General features: G+C 48.7%; 1 protein-coding gene and 1 long non-coding RNA gene across 2 annotated transcripts in view; one reads left to right on the top strand and one right to left on the bottom strand.

The window, feature by feature from the left end:
* Window positions 1-5,212: 5,212 nt before the first annotated feature.
* Window positions 5,213-17,532, bottom strand: LOC126988525 (trifunctional enzyme subunit alpha, mitochondrial-like). Its single transcript, XM_050846726.1, has 9 exons — window positions 17,380-17,532; window positions 16,041-16,891; window positions 14,553-15,113; window positions 14,302-14,424; window positions 11,228-11,399; window positions 9,281-9,391; window positions 8,715-8,821; window positions 7,491-7,586; window positions 5,213-6,959 (listed from the first exon to the last, which is right to left on the bottom strand). The coding sequence occupies exons 1-9, from the start codon at window positions 17,444-17,446 to the stop codon at window positions 6,756-6,758; spliced, it is 2,292 nt and encodes a 763-aa protein (XP_050702683.1). The 5' UTR covers window positions 17,447-17,532; the 3' UTR covers window positions 5,213-6,755.
* Window positions 17,533-20,580: 3,048 nt separating this feature from the next.
* LOC126988527 (uncharacterized) overlaps window positions 20,581-24,383 on the top strand; it is a 12,169-nt gene continuing 8,366 nt past the window's right edge. The window contains exon 1 of the long non-coding RNA XR_007742174.1: window positions 20,581-20,947. This is a non-coding gene — a long non-coding RNA (uncharacterized LOC126988527). The remainder of the gene's footprint in view (window positions 20,948-24,383) is intronic.

Raw genomic sequence — 24,383 nt, 5'->3', positions numbered from 1 at the left:
AGTTGTATAATCACACTCTGTCCTGCCTGGGGGTTGGGATGGCATGTTCCTCCCTTCTCCCTTGTTGTTTACCTGCAACAATAAACTATCAATCAATCAATCCTGCAAAAAAGAATTCAAACAATTAGTTTTATTTACAATTGAATTAACATTAGCATGTGCAATATACAATTTAGTAACACCACCACAGGGACCATCACCCAGAGACCCATCCAGCGAGGCAAAAAACTACCTCGTTGCCTCAGTAAGTGTTAGTAATGGACCATGGCGTTATGGCTCCAGTGCCTCGCGATATCCGTGTTTGTTCCTCCATGCCGCCGCGCCAGTGTTTACACCGAGCAGGCCGCGGCGTGGCGCCCTCTGCCTACCCCTCAGCACCTCGCTATACCCTCGATCACCACATCACAGTCCCTCAGCACCTCATAGCACCTCAGCACCAGCCCGCCAGGCACTGTAGGAGACTTCATTTGACTTGAGGACTCCTTGGTGCATCCCACGCCTGGCCTGCTGGCTTGGTCCCTGAGTGTGCTGAAGTGAGGGTCTGGGGCGGGTGCTGTGCTCAGCACCACTGACTTGAGGACTCCTTGGTGCATCCCGCGCCTGGCCTGCTGGCTTGGTCCCTGAGTGTGCTGAAGTGAGGGTCTGGGGCGGGTGCTGTGCTCAGCACCACTGACTTGAGGACTCCTTGGTGCATCCCGCCTGGCCTGCTGGCTTGGTCCCTGAGTGTGCTGAAGTGAGGGTCTGGGGCCGGTGCTGTGCTCAGCACCACTGACTTGAGGACTCCTTGGTGCATCCCGCGCCTGGCCTGCTGGCTTGGTCCCTGAGTGTGCTGAAGTGAGGGTCTGGGGCGGGTGCTGTGCTCAGCACCACTGACTTGAGGACTCCTTGGTGCATCCCGCGCCTGGCCTGCTGGCTTGGTCCCTGAGTGTGCTGAAGTGAGGGTCTGGGGCGGGTGCTGTGCTCAGCACCACTGACTTGAGGACTCCTTGGTGCATCCACCGCCTCGCCTGCTGGCGTGGAACCTGATAGATCTGACTGGAGGGGCTGGGGCGGTTGCTGTGCTCAGCACCACTGACTGGAGGACTCCTTGGTGCATCCAGAGCCTGGCCTGCTGGCTTGGTCCCTGAATGTGCTGAAGTGAGGGTCTGGGGCGGGTGCTGTGCTCAGCACCACTGACTTGAGGACTCCTTGGTGCATCCCGCGCCTGGCCTGCTGGCTTGGTCCCTGAGTGTGCTGTGCTCAGCACCACTGACTTGAGGACTCCTTGGTGCATCCCGCGCCTGGCCTGCTGGCTTGGTCCCTGAGTGTGCTGAAGTGAGGGTCTGGGGCGGGTGCTGTGCTCAGCACCACTGACTTGAGGACTCCTTGGTGCATCCCGCGCCTGGCCTGCTGGCTTGGTCCCTGAGTGTGCTGAAGTGAGGGTCTGGGGCGTGACTTGAGGACTCCTTGGTGCATCCCGCGCCTGGCCTGCTGGCTTGGTCCCTGAGTGTGGTGTCGGGGAACCTTGCCGCCCGCTGCAGCTTCCCTGAGGTTCCTGCAAGGCCTGCCGCCTCCTCACAGCAGGAGCAGTGTTGCAGTGGAGGCTGCAGGGCCGGGCAGCAGCCTGAGTGGCCGGGACCAGCAGGAGCAGACTGCCCCTGGTGTGAGGATCAGGGGTGATCAGGAGAACCACCACCACCTTGCTGCTGGCATCTCCAGCCATAAAGGAAAGGGAACGTTTGAGTGTGAGAAGATTGGAGACTGAGAGCAAGTTCACCAGACACAGCCTTGCACTCACTGCTGAAGGAAACCATGAGTGCCCAGAGTGTGGCCAAAGACTCCCTGGGAAGGGTGGCCTCTACAATTACACCCACACACTCTGATGGAAAAACTCATGAATGCCATGAGTGTGGCAAAAAGTTCAGTACAAAAAATGACCTTTACACACACATCCTTGCACACCCTTTTGAAAAACATCATGAATGCCAAGAGTGTGGCAAAAACTTCTTTACAAAATTTCAGCTCAAGAAACACACCCTTACACACACTGGTGAAAGACCTCATGAATGCCAAGAGTGTGGCAAAAAGTTTAAAACAAAAAATCACCTCAAGAATCACACCCTTACACACACTGGTGAAAGATCTGTTGAAAGACCTGGTGAAAGACCTCATGAATGCTGTTACTGTGGCAAAAAGTTCAGAGGGAAGGGTTCTCTCATCAAACACACCCATACACACACTAGTGAAAGGTCTCATGAATGCCATGAATGTGGCAAAAAGTTCATCCAGAAGTCTATCCTCAACAAACACATCCTTACACACACTAGTGAAAGGCCTCATGAATGCCGTGAGTGTGGGAAAAAGTTCAGAGTGATTTATGACCTCAAGCAACACATCCTTACACACATTGGTGAAAAACCTCATGAATGCCCAGAGTGTGACAAAAGATTCAGTACTAAGTCTCATTTGAACGAGCACATCTTCCGACACTCTGGCCTGAGAGAGTTGAAGTGTGATGTTTGTGGGAAATATTTCAAGTTGAAGAGTGATATTGCCAAACACATGAAGATCCACTTCCGCTGAGGTGTTGTGTTGTGCTGCTGTGTGTGGTGGTGGAGGGAAGTGTAGCACAGAACAACAAATAAATAGTGTAATGCCCCGACGAGCTTCTTTTCTAAATCCTTCCTATTTCTCAACACGTCCTCTGCGTGTATCGAAATAACACGAGAAATTAATCAAGACCAGGGTATTCCCCGGCTGCCTGGGATTGAACCCGCGACCAGTGTGACGGGAGAGCCACTCCTTACCGAGTCAGCCAAAGAGGTGCCCCACTGGCTAAGTGGGTTATGGGAGGCTCGTTCATCAGGCCGTCGCTGCACTACATAGTACGTTATTTTGTAATGCCGGGAAAACTGAGAAATCAATTACCTGTAATAACTGATGTGTTGCTTGTGAATCGGGTGGTTACGAGCCGCAAGACAGACGAACCAGATGTGGAGCTGGTGGCGTGACTATGCCTCAGCCGAAGGTGCCAAATGATCATTAGTTAGGTTTTTTTCACAGAGGAGGGACGGGAAGAATTTTTCACTTGTATTAAGTGAGAGAGAACCATTTGCTTCGGAACTCCTTCTGAACTGGTGGAACAAACCAATTGTATGTTAACCAAACCACCGATAAATTCGTTCACTATCCTATGGCTAGCCCGCGGGCAGTGGGGGGAGGTGAGAAGCCGACGGTGTGAGCGAGTCTCCCTCACACACCGCTTCAACCTCACCCCACAGGTACGTTGAACCCAGCTCCTAGGGACCAAGCTTGTTAGTGTGTTATCTTGATACAATGTTAATGTTACTTATAAGAGTTGAATTGACACACTGTGCCTCAACCTCACCCCACAGGTACCCTAGCATACTGAGTGAGCTGGTACCTCACTTGTTGTGTGTCATTATATAGTATGTGAACATCCCCTTTTGTGTTGGCTTATGACCACCCCCTTGGTGTCTTAACCCCACACGAATACCTTGCCCCATGATCATCTTTGTGAACACATATCGGTGGTTGAAGGGAGATATTTTCTTGTATAATTATGCACCACTTAAACTTGATTAGGGTTGTTTTGTTAGCTATGGCCAGGACCCTATATACATATATTTTATGAAATTATCTGTGATGAGTATGCCCTTGCATGGTGATTGGAATGATGAGTTGTAATCAATATTGTAAGTAAATTCAGTAAGCTTGCTACCATTACCAAACACAATAATGAGTTGTCAGTAATATTGTTACTTAACTTCAGTAAGCTCGCTACCATTACCAAACACAATAATAAGTTGTCAGTAATATTGTTACTTAACTTCAGTAAGCTTGCTACCATTACCAAACACAATAATAAGTTGTCAGTAATATTGTTACTTAACTTCAGTAAGCTCACTACCATTACCAAACACAATAATGAGTTGTCAATAATATTGTTACTTAACTTCAGTAAGCTTGCTACCATTACCAAACACAATAATGAGTTGTCAATAATATTGTTACTTAACTTCAGTAAGCTCGCTACCATTACTACCATAATGTGAATAAACTTCATAATAATTTAACCTTGTGTTGCGTAACCCTAACAACTAGGAAGCACACTTGACAGTAAGATAACAAAACCAGAGGATGAAGCTGAAGGCAACACACTTTTTCTTCCTCTTCTTGAGTGTGTCCTGGGACCTGTTACTACTGCACTTTAATCACCACTGTTCTACATTAAGTACGGGAACCATACTAGCTAATGTGAAACCAATACCCAAAGTAAATAAGTGAGTAAATAGCATGTTTACAAATAGATATATAAGTTCTTCATGTTGCGCACCTAAAATTCTCAAGACAATATTAAACACGCCATGCAGGGATCACCATGCATCACAGACTGTCATATCCCTCTAGTAAACTGGAAACTGACGGCCCTTCATAACACTGGATGAGGTGCTGGCCAAGGTGAGCTGCACGTCATGTCACCCAGCCGCGTTTGGTACCATGCTGCCAACGCTTCCTTACCTGTAGTGACACGTGTATCCTGGAAGTCTTGTCACACATACACACACACACAGATACATACAGTGTAGAAACATCTTTGAAGGGGCATGAAAGAGTAGGAAGCGAAGAGAGATGGAGGAAAAAGGATAGGAGAGAGAGAAGAAGAGAGAGGAGGAAGAAGGATAGGGAAGAGAGAGGAGGAGGAGGAGAGAAACAGAGAGTAGGAAGGGGATAGGAGAGAGAGAGAAGGAGGAGGAGGAGGGATAGTCGAGTGAAGAGAGAGAAGGAAGCAGAGGAAATTAAGTGAGAGAGGAGGAAAGAAGAGAGAGAGAGAGGAATACTTGGTAACACTGATCAGCTGGTTCCTCGGAGTCTTGCAAGGGTCCGCACTGTTGCCAAGTCAGTTTCTCTTCCTTCTTCAGGTGATGTGGAAGGGAGGAGTTGAGGTTACTTATGTTGTATGTTATCTCTCTCTCTCCATGTTTTTCTTTATCTCCTTTCCATTCTCTCTCTCTCTCTCTCTCTCTGTATATACTCCCAAATCTGCCTTTTATTTTCTCTCCCCTAAACCTCACCTTCTCTTCTTCCATCCACCCCGAGGCCCCACACACACACACACACACACACACACATTTTTCTAGTCTTGTTTCACACACACACACACACACACACACGCACACGCACATAGGAAGGCAGAACAAGACGCACACGCTTACCATCATGTAAGTCTTTATTGTATCAAATGTACACACATGACCGACTCCTAGAAAAAAACAGACACAGACGCACACACTAAATTAATTGCATTGATGGGTGTCTGTGTGCGTTCCTGGCCCTCTAGCTATGTACACACGCGTACACGTCGCTTCCGCGCACATGTACGGATATTTGTCCCCTTTCCCACGCGCACACGTAGGGGTTTCTTTCATATATGCACACACATGTACGCGTTCTCCGTCTCTCTACGCAAGGCACAGACTGGACACGCACACAGGTACACACGGCCGGGTGTACATGTGTGCGCTCCTGGGGTGGCCGGCTATGTATGTATGTATGTATGTATGTATGCTTCTATGCCGGCTAGTTGTAATAGGATTTGTTTGTATGTCACTTTTTACATTAAGTTCAAGTTTTTTAATTGTCACCTTTTACATCAAGTTCAAGTTCGTATCAAATCGTCACTTTTTAGATCAAGTTCCCACACGGCAGTAAAGCTTCTCTCTCTCTCTCTCTCTCTCTCTTCCCTCCTCCTCCTCCCCTTCTGCAACTCTTCCTTCCCTCCTTAGTGAAGAGAAGGAGGGGGGTAGATTTCAGTAACAGACATTAACAAGTGATTTCTCAGGCCAGTATCCTCAAACACACACACACACACACACACACACACACACACACACACACACACACACACACACACACACACACACACACACACACACCAGCGTTGCCAAATCACTGTAGTTTCCACCAGACTCCCAGAGCAAAAACGAATGAAAACTATCAAATTTTAACTTTCAATGATAACTTTAATTTTCTGTAGAAGTAGTAGTAGTAGTAGTAGTAGTGGTTTTGGTGGAGGTTGTGTTAGTATGTCCATGGGTAGTGTTATGAGCCTGGTGATAGTGTGACAAGGCTTTGGTGGAGGTTGTGTTAGTGTGTCCATGGGTAGTGTTATGAGCCTGGTGATAGTGTGACAAGGCTTTGGTGGAGGTTGTGTTAGTGTGTCCATGGGTAGTGTTATGAGCCTGGTGATAGTGTGACAAGGCTTTGGTGGAGGTTGTGTTAGTGTGTCCATGGGTAGTGTTATGAGCCTGGTGATAGTGTGACAAGGCTTCTGCACCATCAACACCAAACACTAAGAGAACCACTCCTCTGCGGCCTTGGAAAGTGGTTATGAGAGCCCTAAAATGTCTGAGGATACCGGCCTTTGTCAAACCCCAAGTGTCTTAACAAACTGTACATCCTAGTCTTAAATATTTATCTCTCTTTTTCATGGAAGCTACGGGGGAAAAAAATAGACTTTGAATGCTAATATTACCATTTGCACCATTGGACACAATATCACTCTCTCTCTCGCTCTCTCGGCCCAGAAAATAAGACTTGCGGCTATGTTACCAGGAGGCCATTGAAGGCGAAATCCGTGCCAACCAATCGCAGCGGATGGGACAATTTTGCAACTCCGGGCTGAGAGAGCGGAAGAAGGGGGAAGGAGGGCCGAGGGGAGCTCCTTACCCCCCTAACCCAGGAATTCCACGCCTCTACTTCTTGAAAAACTTCTTGCTGGGGTCGGCGGCGTGGTCGAGAAGCAGCTGGCATGGTGTAAAGGGAATCCCATAGGCCGCCTCGTACGACCGCATCTTGTCCGCCAGCCGCCCCGCCCCGTAGTTATCGACGAAGCGGAAGGGGCCGCCGCTGAAGGGGGGGAAGCCCAGGCCGAATACTGCCCCAATGTCACCCTCCAGCTGTGGGGTGCGGAGAACATGAGTGACGGAAATGGCGAAGAGAGAGAGGAAGAGGAAGAAGAAAGGAGGAGAAAAAAAGGAAGAAGATGGAGAGAAAAAAGAAGAGGGGAGAGGGAGAAGATAGAGAAGACAGATGAGAGAGAGAGAGAGAGAGAGAGAGAGAGAGGGGCACATTTTCTAGCCCCCCTCTCTCTCTCTCACACACACAACTAATAGACAAAGAGAGAGAGAGAGAGAGAAACAGATTCAAGCTCTTTCCCTTCCTCTCTCTCCCTCCCTTCTTCCTACCTTCCTTCTCTTCCTCTCTTCCTTCCTTCCTCTCTTTCCATCCCTCCCTTCCTCCCCCTCTCCCTCCCTTCTCACCTCTCTTCCTCCATTTCTCTCTCCCCTTCCCTCCTTCCATCTCTCCCTCCCCTTCCTTCCTCTCTCTCTTCATCCCTCCCTCCTTCCCTCTCTTCCTCCATTTCTCTCTCCCCTTCCCTTCCTCCCCCTCTCCCTCCCTTCCTCAATCCCTCCCTCCCTCCTACTTACAGGGTTGTTGAGGATGCCTTCTTGCAGACACATGAGAGCCTCGTTGATGAACTTGGACGCCAGACGGAGCTGAATGCTTTCGTCGTCAATTGGGAGCTGTGGAGACGACGAGGGGGGGTTAGTCTGTCCCTTCATTATTCACATGGTTATTCATTTACCTGTGCAGACGATGGGGAGTCTTAGCTCGTCCTATCAACATACTTATTCATTAACATCTCTCCTATCTTCTACTTCCTTCCTCCCTAACCTCCTCTCTTCTCTTTATGTGGGGGAAGATTATAAAGGGGTGTTCCTATTCTCTCATAAGAACACAGGAGTCTGCAAGAGGCCGGTAGGATTGTGCAAGGCAGCTCCTGTGAACCTAACCCCACCTAATATCGCTGTCCATGAATTTATCTGTTTTTGAATGTGATAATTGTATTGGCACTCACCACATGAGAGCTCAGCCTGTTCCACTCATCCTCCACTCTGTTAGTTAACCAATTTTTGCCTATGTCCCTGTTGAAGCTGAATTTGTCCAGTTTAAACCCATTACTTCGTGTCCTACCCGGTTCTCTTATCAACAGAACCTTATGAATGTCTCCCTTATTAAACCCTTCATCCATTTATAAACCTCGATCATGTCTCCACGCACCCTTCGCCTTTCCAGAGAATGCAAGTTTAACTGTTTGAGTCTTTCCTCGTATGGCAAGTTTCTCAACCCCTGAATCATCTTAGTCATCTTCCTCTGCACGGATTCCAACATTTTGATATCCATTCTATAGTAGGGTGACCAGAACTGAACAGCATAGTCAAGATGAGGTCTAGATAATGCTAAATATAGTTTGAGGAAGACTTCGGCGCTTCTGTTGCTTACGCTCCTTGAAATAAATCCCAGTACCCTGTTTGCTCGATTTCTAGCACTCATTCTATAGTAAGGTGACCAGAACTGAACCGCAAAGTCAAGATGAGGTCTAACTAATGCTGAATATAGTTTGAGGAAGACTTCAGCGCATCTGTTGCTTACGCTCCTTGAAATAAATCCCAGTACCCTGTTTGCTCGATTTCTAGCTTGAATGCATTGTGCCCTTGGACGGAGATCAGAGTTCACTAAGACCCCTAAATCCCTCTCACACCCAGACCTGCTAATGGGAGTGTCATTTCTTCTTCTCCCTCCCATCCCCAAATCCTCCTTCTTCTTTCCTCCCTATCCTCCTCCTTCCCTTCCCCTCCTCCCCCTCTCACCTTGGGTTCAATGGAGTACTTCTTGAGAATTTCCAGCGCACCTTCGTTGAGGTTCCGCTCCTTCACGCCTGGCTCGTACACAAACACTCCCTTGCCAGTCTTGCGCCCTGTCGGTAAGGGTTGAGTAAGGGTTCAGTAAGGGTTTGGAAAGAGTTGTTGAGGGTTTGGTAAGGGTTGGTAAAAGTTGTTGAGGGTTTGGTAAGGGTTTAGTGAGGGTTTGGTAAGGGTTTCTTTTCTTCCTCCTCCTTCCAACTCCTCTTCCTTCTCTTTTTGGTAAGGGTTCAGTAAGGGTTTGATAAGGGTTCAGTAAGGGCTTGGTAAGGGTTAGCCAAGGTTTGGTAAGGGTTTCTCTTCCTCCTCCTTCCAACTCCTCCTCTTCCTTCTCCTCCAACCTCCTTCTCTTCCTTCTCCTCCTCCTCCTCTTTCTTCTCCTCCAACCTCCTCCTCTTCCTTCTCCTCCTCCTCCTCTTCCTTCTCCTCCAACCTCCTTCTCTTCCTTCTCCTCCTCCTCCTCTTTCTTCTCCTCCAACCTCCTCCTTCTCCTCCTCCACTTCCTCCCAACTCACCCAGGAAGTTTTTGGCTACAATTTCTTCCAGCACACGAACGTCCCCGTCAGCCACCCTTTCGCCGAGCGCTTTGGTGAGGTGCTGACCAACATGCAGAGCGACGTCCAGGCCTGCGGGAGAGAGGTCAGGTCAGGTCAGGGGGTAGAGGTGGTAGTAGTAGATTGTTGGGGTTGGTAGTAGGGGGTCAGGTCATCCCTGTGCCGTCCAACTCCCTGGTGCACGAGTTAACCAGCATCTCCACTCTTTCATCCCTGTGCTGTCCAACTTCCTGATGCAAGAGTTAACCAGCATCTCCACTCTTTCATCCCTGTGCTGTCCAACTCCCTGATGCAAAAGTTGACCAGCATCTCCACTCTTTCATCCCTGTGCTGTCCAACTCCCTGATGCAAGAGTTAACCAGCATCTCCACTCTTTCATCCCTGTGCTGTCCAACTCCCTGATGCAAGAGTTAACCAGCATCTTCACTCTTTCATCCCTGTGCTGTCCAACTCCCTGGTGCACGAGTTAACCAGCATCTCCACTCTTTCATCCCTGTGCTGTCCAACTTCCTGATGCAAGAGTTAACCAGCATCTCCACTCTTTCATCCCTGTGCTGTCCAACTCCCTGATGCAAAAGTTGACCAGCATCTCCACTCTTTCATCCCTGTGCTGTCCAACTCCCTGGTGCAAGAATTAACCAGCATCTTCACTCTTTCATCCCTGTGCTGTCCAACTCCCTGATGCAAGAGTTAACCAGCATCTTCACTCTTTCATCCCTGTGCTGTCCAACTCCCTGATGCAAGAGTTAACCAGCATCTTCACTCTTTCATCCCTGTGCTGTCCAACTCCCTGATGCAAGAGTTAACCAGCATCTTCACTCTTTCATCCCTGTGCTGTCCAACTCCCTGGTGCAAGAATTAACCAGCATCTTCACTCTTTCATCCCTGTGCTGTCCAACTCCCTGATGCAAGAGTTAACCAGCATCTTCACTCTTTCATCCCTGTGCTGTCCAACTCCCTGATGCAAGAGTTAACCAGCATCTCCACTCTTTCATCCCTGTGCTGTCCAACTCCCTGATGCAAGAGTTAACCAGCATCTTCACTCTTTCATCCCTGTGCTGTCCAACTCCCTGGTGCAAGAATTAACCAGCATCTTCACTCTTTCATCCCTGTGCTGTCCAACTCCCTGATGCAAGAGTTAACCAGCATCTTCACTCTTTCATCCCTGTGCTGTCCAACTCCCTGATGCAAGAGTTAACCAGCATCTCCACTCTTTCATCCCTGTGCTGTCCAACTCCCTGATGCAAGAGTTAACCAGCATCTCCACTCTTTCATTCCTGTGCTGTCCAACTCCCTGATGCAAGAGTTAACCAACATCTTCACTCTTTCATCCCTGTGCTGTCCAACTCCCTGATGCAAGAGTTAACCAGCATCTCCACTCTTTCATCCCTGTGCTGTCCAACTCCCTGATGCAAGAGTTAACCAGCATCTTCACTCTTTCATCCCTGTGCTGTCCAACTCCCTGATGCAAGAGTTAACCAGCATCTTCACTCTTTCATCCCTGTGCTGTCCAACTCCCTGATGCAAGAGTTAACCAGCATCTTCACTCTTTCATCCCTGTGCTGTCCAACTCCCTGATGCAAGAGTTAACCAGCATCTTCACTCTTTCATCCCTGTGCTGTCCAACTCCCTGATGCTAGAGTTAACCAGCATCTCCACTCTTTCATCCCTGTGCTGTCCAACTCCCTGATGCAAGAGTTAACCAGCATCTTCACTCTTTCATCCCTGTGCTGTCCAACTCCCTGATGCAAGAGTTAACCAGCATCTCCACTCTTTCATCCCTGTGCTGTCCAACTCTGTGATGCAAGAGTTAACCAGCTTCACTCTTTCATCCCTTTACTATCCCAATCCCCAATGTAAGAATTAACCAGACCCCCCCAACCCCCACCCTACCACCGAAGCACTCACCCACTTCATCCACCAGCGTCGCCGAGCCCACCGGCCAACCGAAGGCGCGCGTGACCTTGTCGATTCGCTTGGGGTCCACGCCTTCCTGGAGGAGGTACAGCGAGTGGCCCATCATGGTGGCCAGGATCCGCGAGGTGTAGAAGCCTGGCCCATCGCCCACCACGATGACCACCTGGGGGGAAGGGGGAGAGGGTGAGTTGATGGCCAGGGGGGGGGGGGTGCTAGGATTGGGGGTCAGGTAAGGTTAAGTTAAGCACACACACACACACACACACACACACACACACACACACGGTAATCTTCCATAATAATTCAAGTCATTTTACATTAACAGGAGGAGGAGGAGGAGGAGGAAGAAGTAGTAGTCGAGAGAGCTTGGAGAGGATAGATTTAGTTAGGTTAGGTTAGGTCTGTGAGAGGGGGGGGTGAATGGATGGCCGGGGGGGAGGGGGGGGCTAGGTTTGGGGTCGAGTAAGGTTAAATTTAGCTTGAAAAGGATGGGAGAGGATAAGTTTGATTAGGTTAGATTAAGGATAGGAGAGGATAGGTTCGATTAGGTTAGGTTAGGTATGGTCTCTGGGAGGGAGAAGGGGTGGATGGCTGGCCAGGGGGGGAGGGGGGACAGGGATAGGTTTGGGGTTGGGTTAGATTAAGTTAAGCTCGAAAAGGATAGGTTAGGTTAGGCTAGGTTGAAGATGCTGGTTAACTCTTGCATCAGGGAGTTGGACAGCACAGGGATGAAAGAGTGGAGATGCTGGTTAACTCTTGCATCAGGGAGTTGGACAGCACAGGGATGAAAGTGTGGAGATGCTAGTTAACTCTTGCATCAGGGAGTTGGACAGCACAGGGATGAAAGAGTGGAGATGCTGGTTAACTCTTGCATCAGGGAGTTGGACAGCACAGGGATGAAAGAGTGGAGATGCTGGTTAACTCTTGCATCAGAGTTGGACAGCACAGGGATGAAAGAGTGGAGATGCTGGTTAACTCTTGCATCAGGGAGTTGGACAGCACAGGGATGAAAGTGTGGAGATGCTAGTTAACTCTTGCATCAGGGAGTTGGACAGCACAGGGATGAAAGAGTGGAGATGCTGGTTAACTCTTGCATCAGAGTTGGACAGCACAGGGATGAAAGAGAGTGTGTGTGTGTGTGTGTGTGTGTGTGTTGCCCTGTGTCTCCTCCTCCTCCTCCTTCTTCCTTTCTTTTGAGGGAAGAAGAGGAGGAGGAGGAGGAGGAGGGGAACAGTCCACCAACCTTGCCCCAGTATCTCCTCCTCCTCCTCCTCCTTCATCTCCCTTACTTTCTAGAGAGGAGGAGAAGAGGAGGAGGAGGAGGAGAGGAGGAGTGTAAATCTTAGCCCAAGAGAGTAGAGATAAGATAGCAAGATAGTATATTTAAGAAGGCCAGTCTGTGTGTGTGTGTGTGTGTGTGTGTGTGTGTGTAGATAAGAGCAGAAGATAGGGTCAAGTGAAGAGATAGAAAGGGTTAAGGAGAGATAGAGAGATTAGGGCGTTAAGGAGAGATAGATTAGGGCGTTAAGGAGAGATAGAGATTAGGGTGTTAAGGAGAGATAGAGATTAGGGCGTTAAGGAGAGAGAGATTAGGGCGTTAAGGAGAGATAGAGATTAGGGCGTTAAGGAGAGAGAGATTAGGGCGTTAAGGAGAGAGAGATAGATTAGGGAGTGGTGAGTTGATGTGTTTGTGCATAATTAATAATGATAAAAAAATGAATTACCTACGATAGGATAAAAAAAGGCTGGCTAGTCACTGCGTCTATGGGGGAAAGAAAAGGAAGAAAACAAGAAGACAAGGCCACAAAATAAAGAAATAAAACTTGAAAACAAAAGATAAAAATAAAATAATTGGTATAAATTTGGACTTTTACAGCGTCTAAAAATTCATGGAGAGGAAGAGAGAGTTGAGGAGAAGTTTTGGTGCGCTGAGAATGAGTCTGTTAACTAAAGGAGAGAGAGAGAGAGAGAGAGTTAAGGAAAGGAAGAGGAGAAGAAAGTTACAAAAAAAGAAAAAACTGAGAAATGAAAAAAAAATGAAAAAAATTACCAAAAAACATGAAAACAAAAACAAAGAAAAAAAAATCCCCCCTTCCCCCCCCCTCCCTCCCTTACCTACCCCCCCCCCTCCCTCACCTTACCCCCTCATCCTTACCTTTCCCTCCTCCCCCTCCCTCACCTCACCTAACCCCTTCCCCCTCCCTCACCTTACCCCTTCCCCCTCCCTCACCTTACCCCCTCCCTCACCTTACCCCCTCATCCTTACCTTTCCCTCCTCCCTCCTCACCTCCTAACCCCTTCCCCTCCCTCACCTTACCACTTCCCCTCCCTCACCTTACCCCCTCATCCTTACCTTTCCCTCCTCCCCCTCACCTCACCTAACCCCTTCCCCTCCCTCACCTTACCCCTTCCCTCCCTCACCCCCCTCCCCTCACCTTACCCCTCATCCTTACCTTTCCCTCCTCCCCCTCCCTCCTCACCTAACCCCTTCCCCTCCCTCACCTTACCACTTCCTCACCTTACCCCTCATCCTTACCTTTCCCTCCTCCCCTCCCTCACCTCACTAACCCCTTCCCCTCCCTCACCTTACCCCTTCCCCTCCTCACCTTACCCCCCCCCTCACCTTACCCCCTCATCCTTACCTTTCCTCCTCCCCTCCCTCACCTCTCTTCCCCTCCCTCACCTTACCCCTTCCCCCTCCCTCTTACCCCCCTCCCTCCTTACCCCCTCATCCTTACCTTTCCTCCTCCCCTCCCTCACCTCACCTTCCCCCCTCCCTCACCTTACCACTTCCCCTCCCTCACCTTACCCCTCATCCTTACCTTTCCCTCCTCCCCTCCCTCCCTCACCTAACCCTTCCCCTCCCTCACCTTACCCCTTCCCCTCCCTCACCTTACCCCCTCCCTCACCTTACCCCCTCATCCTTACCTTTCCCTCCTCCCCCTCCCTCACCTCACCTAACCCCTTCCCCCTCCCTCACCTTACCCCTTCCCCTCCCTCACCTTACCCCCCCTCCCTCACCTTAACCCCCCCCTCCCCCTCCCTCTCCCTCTCTCTCTCCTTACCTTGCCCTGCCTTAAGCCAACATCGACAGCCCTTGCGGTGGTCTCCTTGGAAGTCCTGTCGGTGTTGATGATCTCCAGAAGCTGCATCTTGTCCACCGGGGAGAAGTAGTGCATGCCGATGACCTGTGGCGGGAGAGAGGTCAGGTCAGGTCAGGTCAGGTCAGGGCAGGTCGGGTCGGATATGGTTATATGTATGTGGTTTTGCCTTCTGTATATCGATCCTGTACACACACGCACACACACACACTCACATTCTCAGGCCTAGAGCTGGCTTTCGCGATCTCCGTGATGGGGAGCGCCGAGGTGTTGGTAGCGAAGACACAGTTCTCGGGGATGACCGCTTCCACCTCCTTGATAACGCGGTGCTTCAAGGCGATGTCCTCAAAGACCGCCTCGATCACCATGTCAGCCTTAGACAAATCGCGGTAGTCTAGGGTCGGGAGGAGCGACGACATATGCGTATCAGCTTCGAACTTCGTCATCTTCTTGCGTTTAACAGCCTTGTCGAGACCGCCTTGAACCTGGTTGACGCCGCGCCCGAGCCCCTGGTTGTTGACGTCTTTGAGAATCGTGGTGAATCCCTTATCGACGGACACTTGCGCGATGCCAGCCCCCATTAGCCCAGCGCCCAGTACCCCAATGGTCTGGTCGCGTTTTGACGGCTTCCCGAATCGGTTTTTCTTGCACTCGGTCTGTCCGTGGAATAGGCCGATGAGACCGCGTGATTCTGGGGTCATGGCAAGCTCTCCGAAACCCTTGCGTTCGGCGGCCTCTCCGGCGGTTTTGCCCTTCTCCAGCCCCTCGCGCATCACCTGTGGGGGATGGAAGAGGAGGAGGAGGAGGAGGAGGAAGGATAAAAGACAGGAATAGGAGGAGGAGGAGGACAGGAAGTGGAGGAGTAGGGGTAGAAGACAGGAAGAGGAGGAGGAGGAGGAAGACAGGAAGAGGAGGAAGAGGAAGAAAAAACAGGAAAAGGAGGAGGAAGAGTAAAAGACAGGAAGAGGAGGAGGAGGAAGACAGGAGGAAGAGGATAGGAAGACAGGAAGAGGAGGAGGAGGAAGAGACAGGAAGAGGAGGAGGAGGAGGAAGACAGGAAGTGGAGGAGAAGGAAAAAACAGGAAGAGGAAGAGAAGGAAAGGAAGAGGAAGGAAGTTAAGGAAGAGAGAGAGAGAGAGAGAGAGTTGAGGAATGGAAGGAAAGACAGGAAGGTGATTGTGGAGAGGAAGAGGAGGAGGAGTAGGAGGAGGAAGGAGGAGGAAAGACAAAGAGAATGAAAGAATATCATTAGTTTAATAATAAAAATAATAATAATAATAATAATAATATTGCACATTCTTTTAACTTGCAAATTAATATGACAGAAAGGAAGGAATTAAAGTATCTCTCTCTCTCTCTCTCTCTCTCTCTCTCTCTCTCTCTCTCTCTCTCTCTCTCTCTCTCTCTCTCTCAAAGCAAAAGAAGAAGAAAGCAACAACAACAACAAAAATAATCAAATAATTTCTATCAATAAATTATGAAAACCCCAAAAATTACATGTTTAAAAGTGTTCCTCCCCCCTCTCTCTCTCTCTCTCTCTCTCTCTCTCCTTTTCTTCCTCCTCGTTCTTCTTCCTCCTCCTCCTCTTCCTCTTTCTTCTTCCTCCTCCTCCTCCTCCTCTTTCCTCCTCCTCCACCTCCTCCTCTTTCCACCCCACCCCCTCTCTCTCTCTCTCTCTCTCTCTCTCTCTCTCTCTCTCTCACCTCCAGTATCTTTAGGGGTGCTGGGTAGAGGCCATTAGTCTGCTTCATGACTGTGGCCCTGGCCCTCTTGAAGACCTGGTCCCGCGGCCACTCGTACTGCAGAGCCATGGCCGTCACCTTGTCCACCAGGGTCTTGGGGCCGCGCTGTGGCTTGAGGGTGCCATCGGCCAGCCCCAGGGCCACCTTGACGGCCGTGTCCTCCAAGTATGTCAGTGTGTTCGTGTTGGGGTCAGCCAGGCCGGGGCCGAGGGGGTTGACCAGCATGTCCACCAGGCCCATCTTGTGTGCCCTGGCGGCTGGGATGGTGCGGCCGGTCAGTGCCATGTCCAGGGCGGCCGGCACGCTCACCAGCTTCGGCAGGCGCTGGGTGCCGCCCCCGCCAGGCAGCAGCCCCAGCATCACCTCCGGCAGGCCCAGGCTGGCGCGGCCCTTGACGGCCAGGCGATAGTGACAAGCAAGGGCCACCTCCAGGCCACCGCCGAGACAGGAGCCCATGATGGCGGCCACGACGGGTTTCGGGCTGGCCGCCACACGGTTGAGGATGTCGTGGCAGCCGCCGCTGATCTCCTCCGCCTCCGCCGCGGTGGTGCAGGCCTCCAGCATGGTGATGTCTGCGCCGGCGATGAAGCAGCCCGGCTTGTCCGACACCAGCACGGCCGCCCTCACCGCCGCGTTGCCCTCCACGGCCGCCAGCGCCTCCTCCACCTCCTCCATCACCGCGCGGTTGAGCACATTAACCTTCCCCGGGGAGTGCAGGCGCAGCACCCCCACCCCCCCCTCGCGCACCCCCAGGGTCACGTGCTGCCCCCATGCGCTGCGGCTTGTGCCCAGACCACGCACCCCACACACACCTGCAAAGGGGGGGGGGGAGGGATAATGATAACAATAATAATAATAATAATAATAATAATGATAATGATATTGAACGTTCTTAAAACTTCAAAATTAATGATCTAACAGAGTGGAAGAAATTAGTCTCTCTCTCTCTCTCTCTCTCTCTAATAGTAATAATAATAATAGAGAGAGAGAGAGAGAGAGAGAGTTGCAATAGTAGTAGTAGTAATAGTAGTAGTAGTAACACACACACACACACACACACACACACACACACACACACACACACACACACACACACACACACAGGCGGAACAAGAGGTCAAAGGTCAACAAAAAACACTAATGATCGAGGTCAAAACAAAACCAATAAAAAAAATAATAATAGGATCAGTTGCTATCTCGAGCCGGGGTCCATCAGCTGATCAGGTAGGCCTATATAACACGGCTTTCCGGCTGTACGCGGCTGTCCAGGGGGTCGCTGCGCCGGGGGTCAATGGCTTACCCTTCAGCAGTGATATTCTGGGTGTGTGGAGCCGGCAGAGCGCCCCCAAGGCTCGGGAAGTGGCCATTTTTGCGGAGAAACGATCTTGTAGCCGGTCCAACCTCCGCCACCTTGCCTGCTCTTGCTCTTGCTGTACAGGTTGTCAAATTATCGTACTCATCGCAATGCATTTTTCGTAGTTTCTCCCCGATAACTATTGTAAAAGGAAAGAAAGCCATCGATATTTTACGGTTTCAACGATAACTTTAGCAGACTATCGTTATTTAGGAAGGCACGACTGTTTTTGAGGTCTTAAATATGATAAATGCAATGTTCAAAGCACGACAGTTTGGCATCGCTGAGTCTGGTCTTGCTCTTGCTCTTGCTGTACAGGTTACGGGTTGGGTGCAACTGTGCCACATCTTCCCACCCGGCCTCTCATTTTTACCAATTTTAGATCCAAAAACAGCCTAAAACTAAAACTAATGCCTAGTATCGTTAAATTAATTAGTTTTTTTTGGTTTTTGGTGATGGTGAAGTGTAGAAAGTCGGTAAATATGATGATCTAATGATGACAATTTGGCACATGTGGACTTGTTGTGGTACATTACAGCAATGCCACATTTTCACAAAACGTCATATTTTTAACCTATTAACCAATACCCACAACATCAGTAATTAACGATTTAAACAATAATTCTAAATAGATCTTGTTTTGGGGGTATAAGGGACAGTTTGTGACTCGAAAATACGTAAAAATAAGAGGCCATGTTGGATGATTTGGCATAGTTGATTGGATGGGTCAACTACCATAACAAAAATAATAATACTAGTTATAGAAGTAATAACAATGTAGGTCTTATTACCAGAAACATATATTAAAAAGACAAGTAAACGGTAGTGTAGTTATTATATAGACTTAACTGCTATGAATGCAAGATAGGTGGTAGATCTATCCATATATGCGTGTCCCTATTTCACTACTTTGATGCTAATTCCTTACTGTTTTAGGTCAATATGTCGATTTTTCTTATATTTAGCTTCTTTATTGTGTTAGTAAATTGTTATTATAAGGCTACACTTACATATTTCGTAACTTTTTTTAGAGTTTGGTTAGGTAGTTGAACATACTGCCCCTACTCCCTCTTTTTCCTCTTTCACGGTCTAATATACAGAAAAGACATCGTATTAAATTATATTGTGTTTATTTTCAGTGTTTAAATGTCGCTATATATGTATTTTTTGGTATATTTGCTATGTCATTCTCTGTATTGGCTTGGTAGTCGAACGCAAGCAGCCATTTTCAACCATTCTCTATTTTTAAGTGTTCAAAATATTTATTACATGAAGAAAAGTTGCATTAAATCATGAACGAGATAATATAATGGTTGGCAATGGTCGTTACACCTATATCGCTATTATTTTATTATTGGGTGAGTAGTTGAACGTCCTCGTCGGCACTACGGGCGGGAGTTTCAAATCGTCTACTTCGCTCACTCCAGGCCGATGAAAAACTGAGTATTATTGAAGTTTTAAGGTCTTGACACTAACAAAAATAGGGAAAGATAGTTATTTATGCGTGGCAGAAGAACAGCACAAGGGAGATACCAGTGAGGGTGTCTTAGAAACAGGAAAACAGGCACCCAGGCCGGCATGTTTCACGGGTCGTTTCATGCAAAGGTTGTGTCGCCCAAAGCTCTCATTTTGTGGCGTGGCGTCTTATGGGAGCAGCAGGTTCGAGTCCCGCCAGTCCCAAGCTGATAGTCAACGTGTGTCACCAGCTGGACGATGCTTACAGACGAGCCCCATCCCTGCCTGCCTGCACCTCAAACCAACGTTGCCAGACTGTCGTACTCAGCCTCTTATGATTGCCAATTTCCAACCCCAAAACGGCCTCCTCGACCCCAATAACTGCCTTCATATTTAGTTATCGTTAAAATGGTTAATTATTGGTGCGTTTTTGGCAATAGTTATGGGTAGGGCTCAAAAACCGGGAAATACGAGGCTCTGAGTACGATAATCTGCCTGCCTGCCCCTCAAACGTTCCCTAGATGTTTTTTTTAATCGTGAAGGTCAATGTGTGCGGGGCTCATTCGTGTCATCGTGGGAATCCCTCGTGTTAATCCCTCACACCCGCTGTTATCGCGCGGCGCCTTATCGCGTTATCCCTGGGTCACAGATTTCACCAGCGGCCACCTGTGTGTGTGTGTGTATGTGTGTGTGTGTGTGTGTGTGTGTGTGTGTGTGTGTGTGTGTGTGTGTGTGTGTGTGTGTGTGGGTGGGGTGGGGTGGGTGGGGGGTGGGGGTGGGGGGGGGTCAGCATCCACGCGTGCAGAACATCGGTCATTAGCGAGGTAATTAAGACCGGCCAGGTAATGTTATCAGGTGCGCGTAAACAACAACAACAACAACAACAACAACAATGGCGTAAGCAAGATAGAGGAGAAAACGCGAGCATGCAAACAAGAAAACAAACAAACAAATAAGCAAGTGACGGAAATGTAAACAAGATAAGGAAAAAAAGAAAAACAAGAATAGGCAGGCTCTCTCTCTCTCTCTCTCTCTCTCTCTCTCTCTCTCTCTCTCTCTCTCTCTCTCTCTCTCGCTCTCGTAAAAACAACAACAACAACAACAATAACAGTAATAATAATAATAATAATAATAATAATAATAATAATAATAATAATAATAATAATAATAATAATAATAATAGCTAGTATATAATTAGTATAGTCTGTTAATAGGGTAAAATTTGACTAATCTTTGAATAGCGAACCATTTAATTAACCCTGAGAGAGAGAGAGAGAGAGAGAGAGATCCTTTTTCGTAATTTTCTCTCTTGATTTATTTGATTTATTTATAGTGAGCGAGGGAGGTCTCTCTCTCTCTCTCTCTCTCTCTCTCTCTCTCTCTCTCTCTCTCTCTCTCTCTCTCTCTCTCTCTCTCTCTCTCTCACATTAATAATAATACGTACTAACAATAACACCAATAATAGTAAAAATAATAATAATAATAAAAATAATAATAATAATAATAACAATAACATGTCTAATAAGAGTAATAACAACAATAAACTCAAGAAGTGGGACTCAACGTGGAGGCGATGCGATTTTGTTCCACAGGGGGCGGGGCTTAACTCCTCCCTGGGCGCTGATTGGCTGGTGGGAAGCCGGTAACGGACCAATAGGAGGCGCGGACACCAGCTTCCAGTCCACCATTGCGGGCTTGGACGCGCCCGGGAGAGGACGGAGGGGTGTTACGCTGCCTGGCTCTCCCTTATAACTCGTGGATTAATGGCTGTGGGAGGCTGTGCGTGGCCGGCGGAAGAGAGTGCGAGTGCTGTGTGTGCTGAGTGTGCTGCGCCTGGTGCTGAGAGAGGCGCGTGAGTGCTGGAATGGCCGTGTGAGCTCGATCAAAACAGTGCTGTGCCAAGCTTGTGTATCCTGGAACAAGCCGCCGAGATTGGATTGACGGTGGATTTTAATGTCGGATTTTTAATGGATGCAACGCTTCTACACGCTTCTAGTTAACGCCATCTACGCCCACACGCCCCCGCAACATGTACCCCACGCCGCGACCCCCAGGAGCGGTGAGTAAGGGAGATATGGGCGTGGGAAGTGGGCCCTATCCCGCCATATTTAGTCCCCCTACACCGGGATCCCGCCGCCGCCATCTTGGATTCATAGGCGATAGTCTTTTGTTTACTTTTTTTGAGGGGGGGCTTGTTTGTTTTTTTCGTCTATTGGGAATTTTTGGGTTTGAATTTACTGAACGAAAGGAGAGAGAGAGAGAGAGAGAGAGAGAGAGAGAGAGAGAGAGAGAGAGAGAGAGAGAGAGATCCCCTCCCCTCCCCTCCCCCCTTTCCCACGGGGTCAAGTCACGTGACCTTTTTTCCCTCCAGGGTGTCATTTGAAGGTCAGGTCAGGTCTCTGGGGGTCTCTCTCTCTCTCTCTCTCTCTCTCTCTCTCTCTCTCTCTCTCTCTCTCTCTCTCTCCTTTTCTTCCTCCTCGTTCTTCTTCCTCCTCCTCCTCTTCCTCTTTCTTCTTCCTCCTCCTCCTCCTCTTTCCTCCTCCTCCTCCTCCTCTTTCCACCTGTTTCCTCCTCCTCCTCCTCTTCATTCTTCCTCCTCCTCTTCCTTCTTCCTCTTCCTCCTCCTCCTCTTTCCTCCTCTTCCTCCTCCTCCTCCTCTTTCCTCCTCCTCCTTTTTCTTCTCCCTCCTCTTCCTTCTTCCTCCTCCTCCTCCTCTCGTCTTCTTCCTCTTTTACATTTTATTCCTTTTCCTCTCTCTTCTTCCTCTCCTTATCCTCCTCTTCTTCCTCCTCCTCCTCCTCCTCCTCCTCCTCCTTTTCTCAGCCCACGTGGTCCGTTTGGGAAAAGGAGGAGGAGGAGGGAGAGGAAGGGAGGGGAGGAGTCAGGTAGGCAGCCTCTCTCTCTCTCTCTCTCTCTCTCTCTCTCTCTCTCTCTCTCTCTCTCTCTCTGTAATGGTTGTTGCTAATTGATGTTCTTCCTCCTCCTCCTCCTCCTCTTCTTCCCTCCGGCCCCTTCTCCTCCTCCTCCTCCTCTTCCCTTCTACCCTTAATCTTCTATACTTTTGTGGCCCCTCCTCCTCCTCTTCCTCCTCCTCCTCCTCCTCCTCCTCCCCTTCCCTTTCCTTCTCTCTTGTTTTCTTCCTCTAATCTTTCCTTCTTGTCCTTTTTTTTCCCTTCCCTTCCCTTCCTTTCCTTCCCTTTCCTTTCCCTTCCCTTCCCTTTCCTTCCCTTCCCTTCCCTTTCCTTCCCTTCTCCTCCTTTCCTTCCCTTCCTCTCCCTTCTCTTTCCTTCCCTTCCTCTCCCTTCTCTTTCCTTCCCTTTCCTTCCCTTCCCTTCCCTTCTCTTTCCTTCCCTTCCTCTCCCTTCTCTTTCCTTCCCTTCCTCTCCCTTCTCCTTTCTTTCCTTTCCTTCCCTTCTCTTTCCTTCCCTTCCCTTCTCTTTCCTTCCCTTTCCTTCCCTTCCCTTCTTCCTTCCCTTTCCTTCCCTTCCTTCCCTTCCTTCTTTTTCTTCCCTTCCTTCCTTCCTTCCTTCTCTTTCCTTCCTTCCCATCCCTTCTCTTTCCTTCCTTTCCTTCCTTCCTTCCTTCCTTCTTTTCTTCCTTCCCTTCCTTCCTTCTCTTTCCTTCCTTCCTTCCTTCCTTTTCTTCCTTAATTCCTTCTTTCCTTCCATCCTTCTTTTCTTCCCTTTCCTTCCTTCCTTCCTCCTTTCCTTCCTTCCTTCTTCCCTTCCCTTCCTTCCTTCCTTCTTCCCTTAATTCCTTCCTTCCTTCCTTCCTTCCCTTCTTTTCTTCCTTAATTCCTTCCTTCCTTCCCCCTTCCTTCTTTTTCTTCCTTTCCTTCCTTCCTTCCTCCTTCCTTCCTTCCTTCTCCTTTCCTTCCCTTTCCTTCCTTCCTTCCTTCCTTCCTTCTCTTTCCTTCTCTTCCTTCCTTCCCTTCCCTTCTCTTCCCTTCTCTTTCCTTCCTTCCTTCTCTTCCTTCCTTCCTTCTCCTTTCTTTCCTTCCTTCCTTCCCTTCCCTTCTCTTCTCTTTCCTTTCCTTTCCTTCTCTTCCCTTTCCTTCCCATCCCTTCTCTTTCCTTCCCTTCCCTTCTCTTCTCTTTCCTTTCCTTTCCTTCTCTTCCCTTTCCTTCCTTCCCTTCTCTCTTCCTTCCTTTCCTTCCCTTCCCTTCTCTTCCCTTTCCTTTCCTTCTCTTCCCTTTCCTTCCCATCCCTTCTCTTTCCTTCCCTTCCCTTCCCTTCTCTTCTCTTTCCTTCCCTTTCCGTCCCTTCCCATCCCTTCTCTTTCCTTCCCTTTCCTTCCCTTCCCTTCCCTTCCCTTCCCTTCTTTTTCTTCCCTTAATTCCCTTCCCTTCCCTTCCCTTCCCTTCTCTTCTCCTTCCTTCCCTTCTCTTCCCTTCATTTCTCTTCCTTTCCTTTTTCATCTTCCTCCTCCTCCTCCTTCCTTCCTTTCCCTCTTCTAATTCGTGTGTGTGTTTGTGTGTTTGTGTGTGTGTGTGTGTGTGTGATATTACTACAGCTGTTTATTATTATTATTATTATTATTATTATTATTATTATTATTATTATTATTATTATTATTTATGAACAGAAAAAAAAACATATTAGCTCGATATTAATATTTCTCTCTCTCTCTCTCTCTCTCTCTCTCTCTCTCTCTCTCTCTCTCTCTCTCTCTCTCAAGGTAATTTTGGTTCTAATTAGGTGAGAGTGTGCGTGCGTTGTGCGTGTGTGTGTGTGTGTGTGTGTGTGTGTGTGTGAGAGAGAGAGAGAGAGAGAGAGAGAGAGAGAGAGAGAGAGAGAGAGAGCAAACAAAGATATAGATTAGTTGGAGAGAAGAAAAAAAAACCAATGAAGAAAAAGAGGAAGAAGAGGAGGAGGAGGTTAGATAGAAGGAAGATTAGGAAGGAGGAGGAGGAGGAGGAGGAGGAGGGAGGGATAATACATATAAAGAAGATAAAAAAAAGAGGAGGAGGAGGAGGAGGAAGAGGGGAGGAGGTAAAGAGGAGGAAGATGATAATAGAAGAAGGAAGAAGAGGAGGAGGAGGAGGAGTGATTAGCAACAAAGAGGAGGAGGAGGAACACACAAAGGAACACAAAGGAAGAACAAACGACAGCAGAGGTGATGGTCTAACGAGGCTGTTTGTGACAAGCTCCACTAACTATCTAATCAAAGGTGGAAGATGAAGGACAGCAAAGACGAAGGCTCCTCCCCCCCCTCCCCCCCCTCCCCCCCATCCCTCCAGCATGGAAAAACTGCATGGAAATTATGTAGGAAAGAGGAGAGAACTACCATTACTGCTACCACTAACCGGGCGATAAAAGCGGACAAGGACACCAGTATTCGAAAGAGCTTAACGTTATTACGACAATGAGTAATATCTTAGTTGCTGGTTGGATTCAAAACACTTGTCTAATCTATTCTTGAAGGCCGTAACTGTTGTACTATCAACGACATCACAGGGTAGAGAGTTCCAAACATTAACGACTCGATGTAAGAA

Source organism: Eriocheir sinensis, chromosome 69 (assembly GCF_024679095.1).
Source record: "Eriocheir sinensis breed Jianghai 21 chromosome 69, ASM2467909v1, whole genome shotgun sequence".
Lineage (NCBI taxonomy): Eukaryota > Metazoa > Arthropoda > Malacostraca > Decapoda > Varunidae > Eriocheir > Eriocheir sinensis.
Note: the sequence above shows the minus strand (reverse complement) of the source record. Positions and strands in the feature narration are given on the sequence as shown.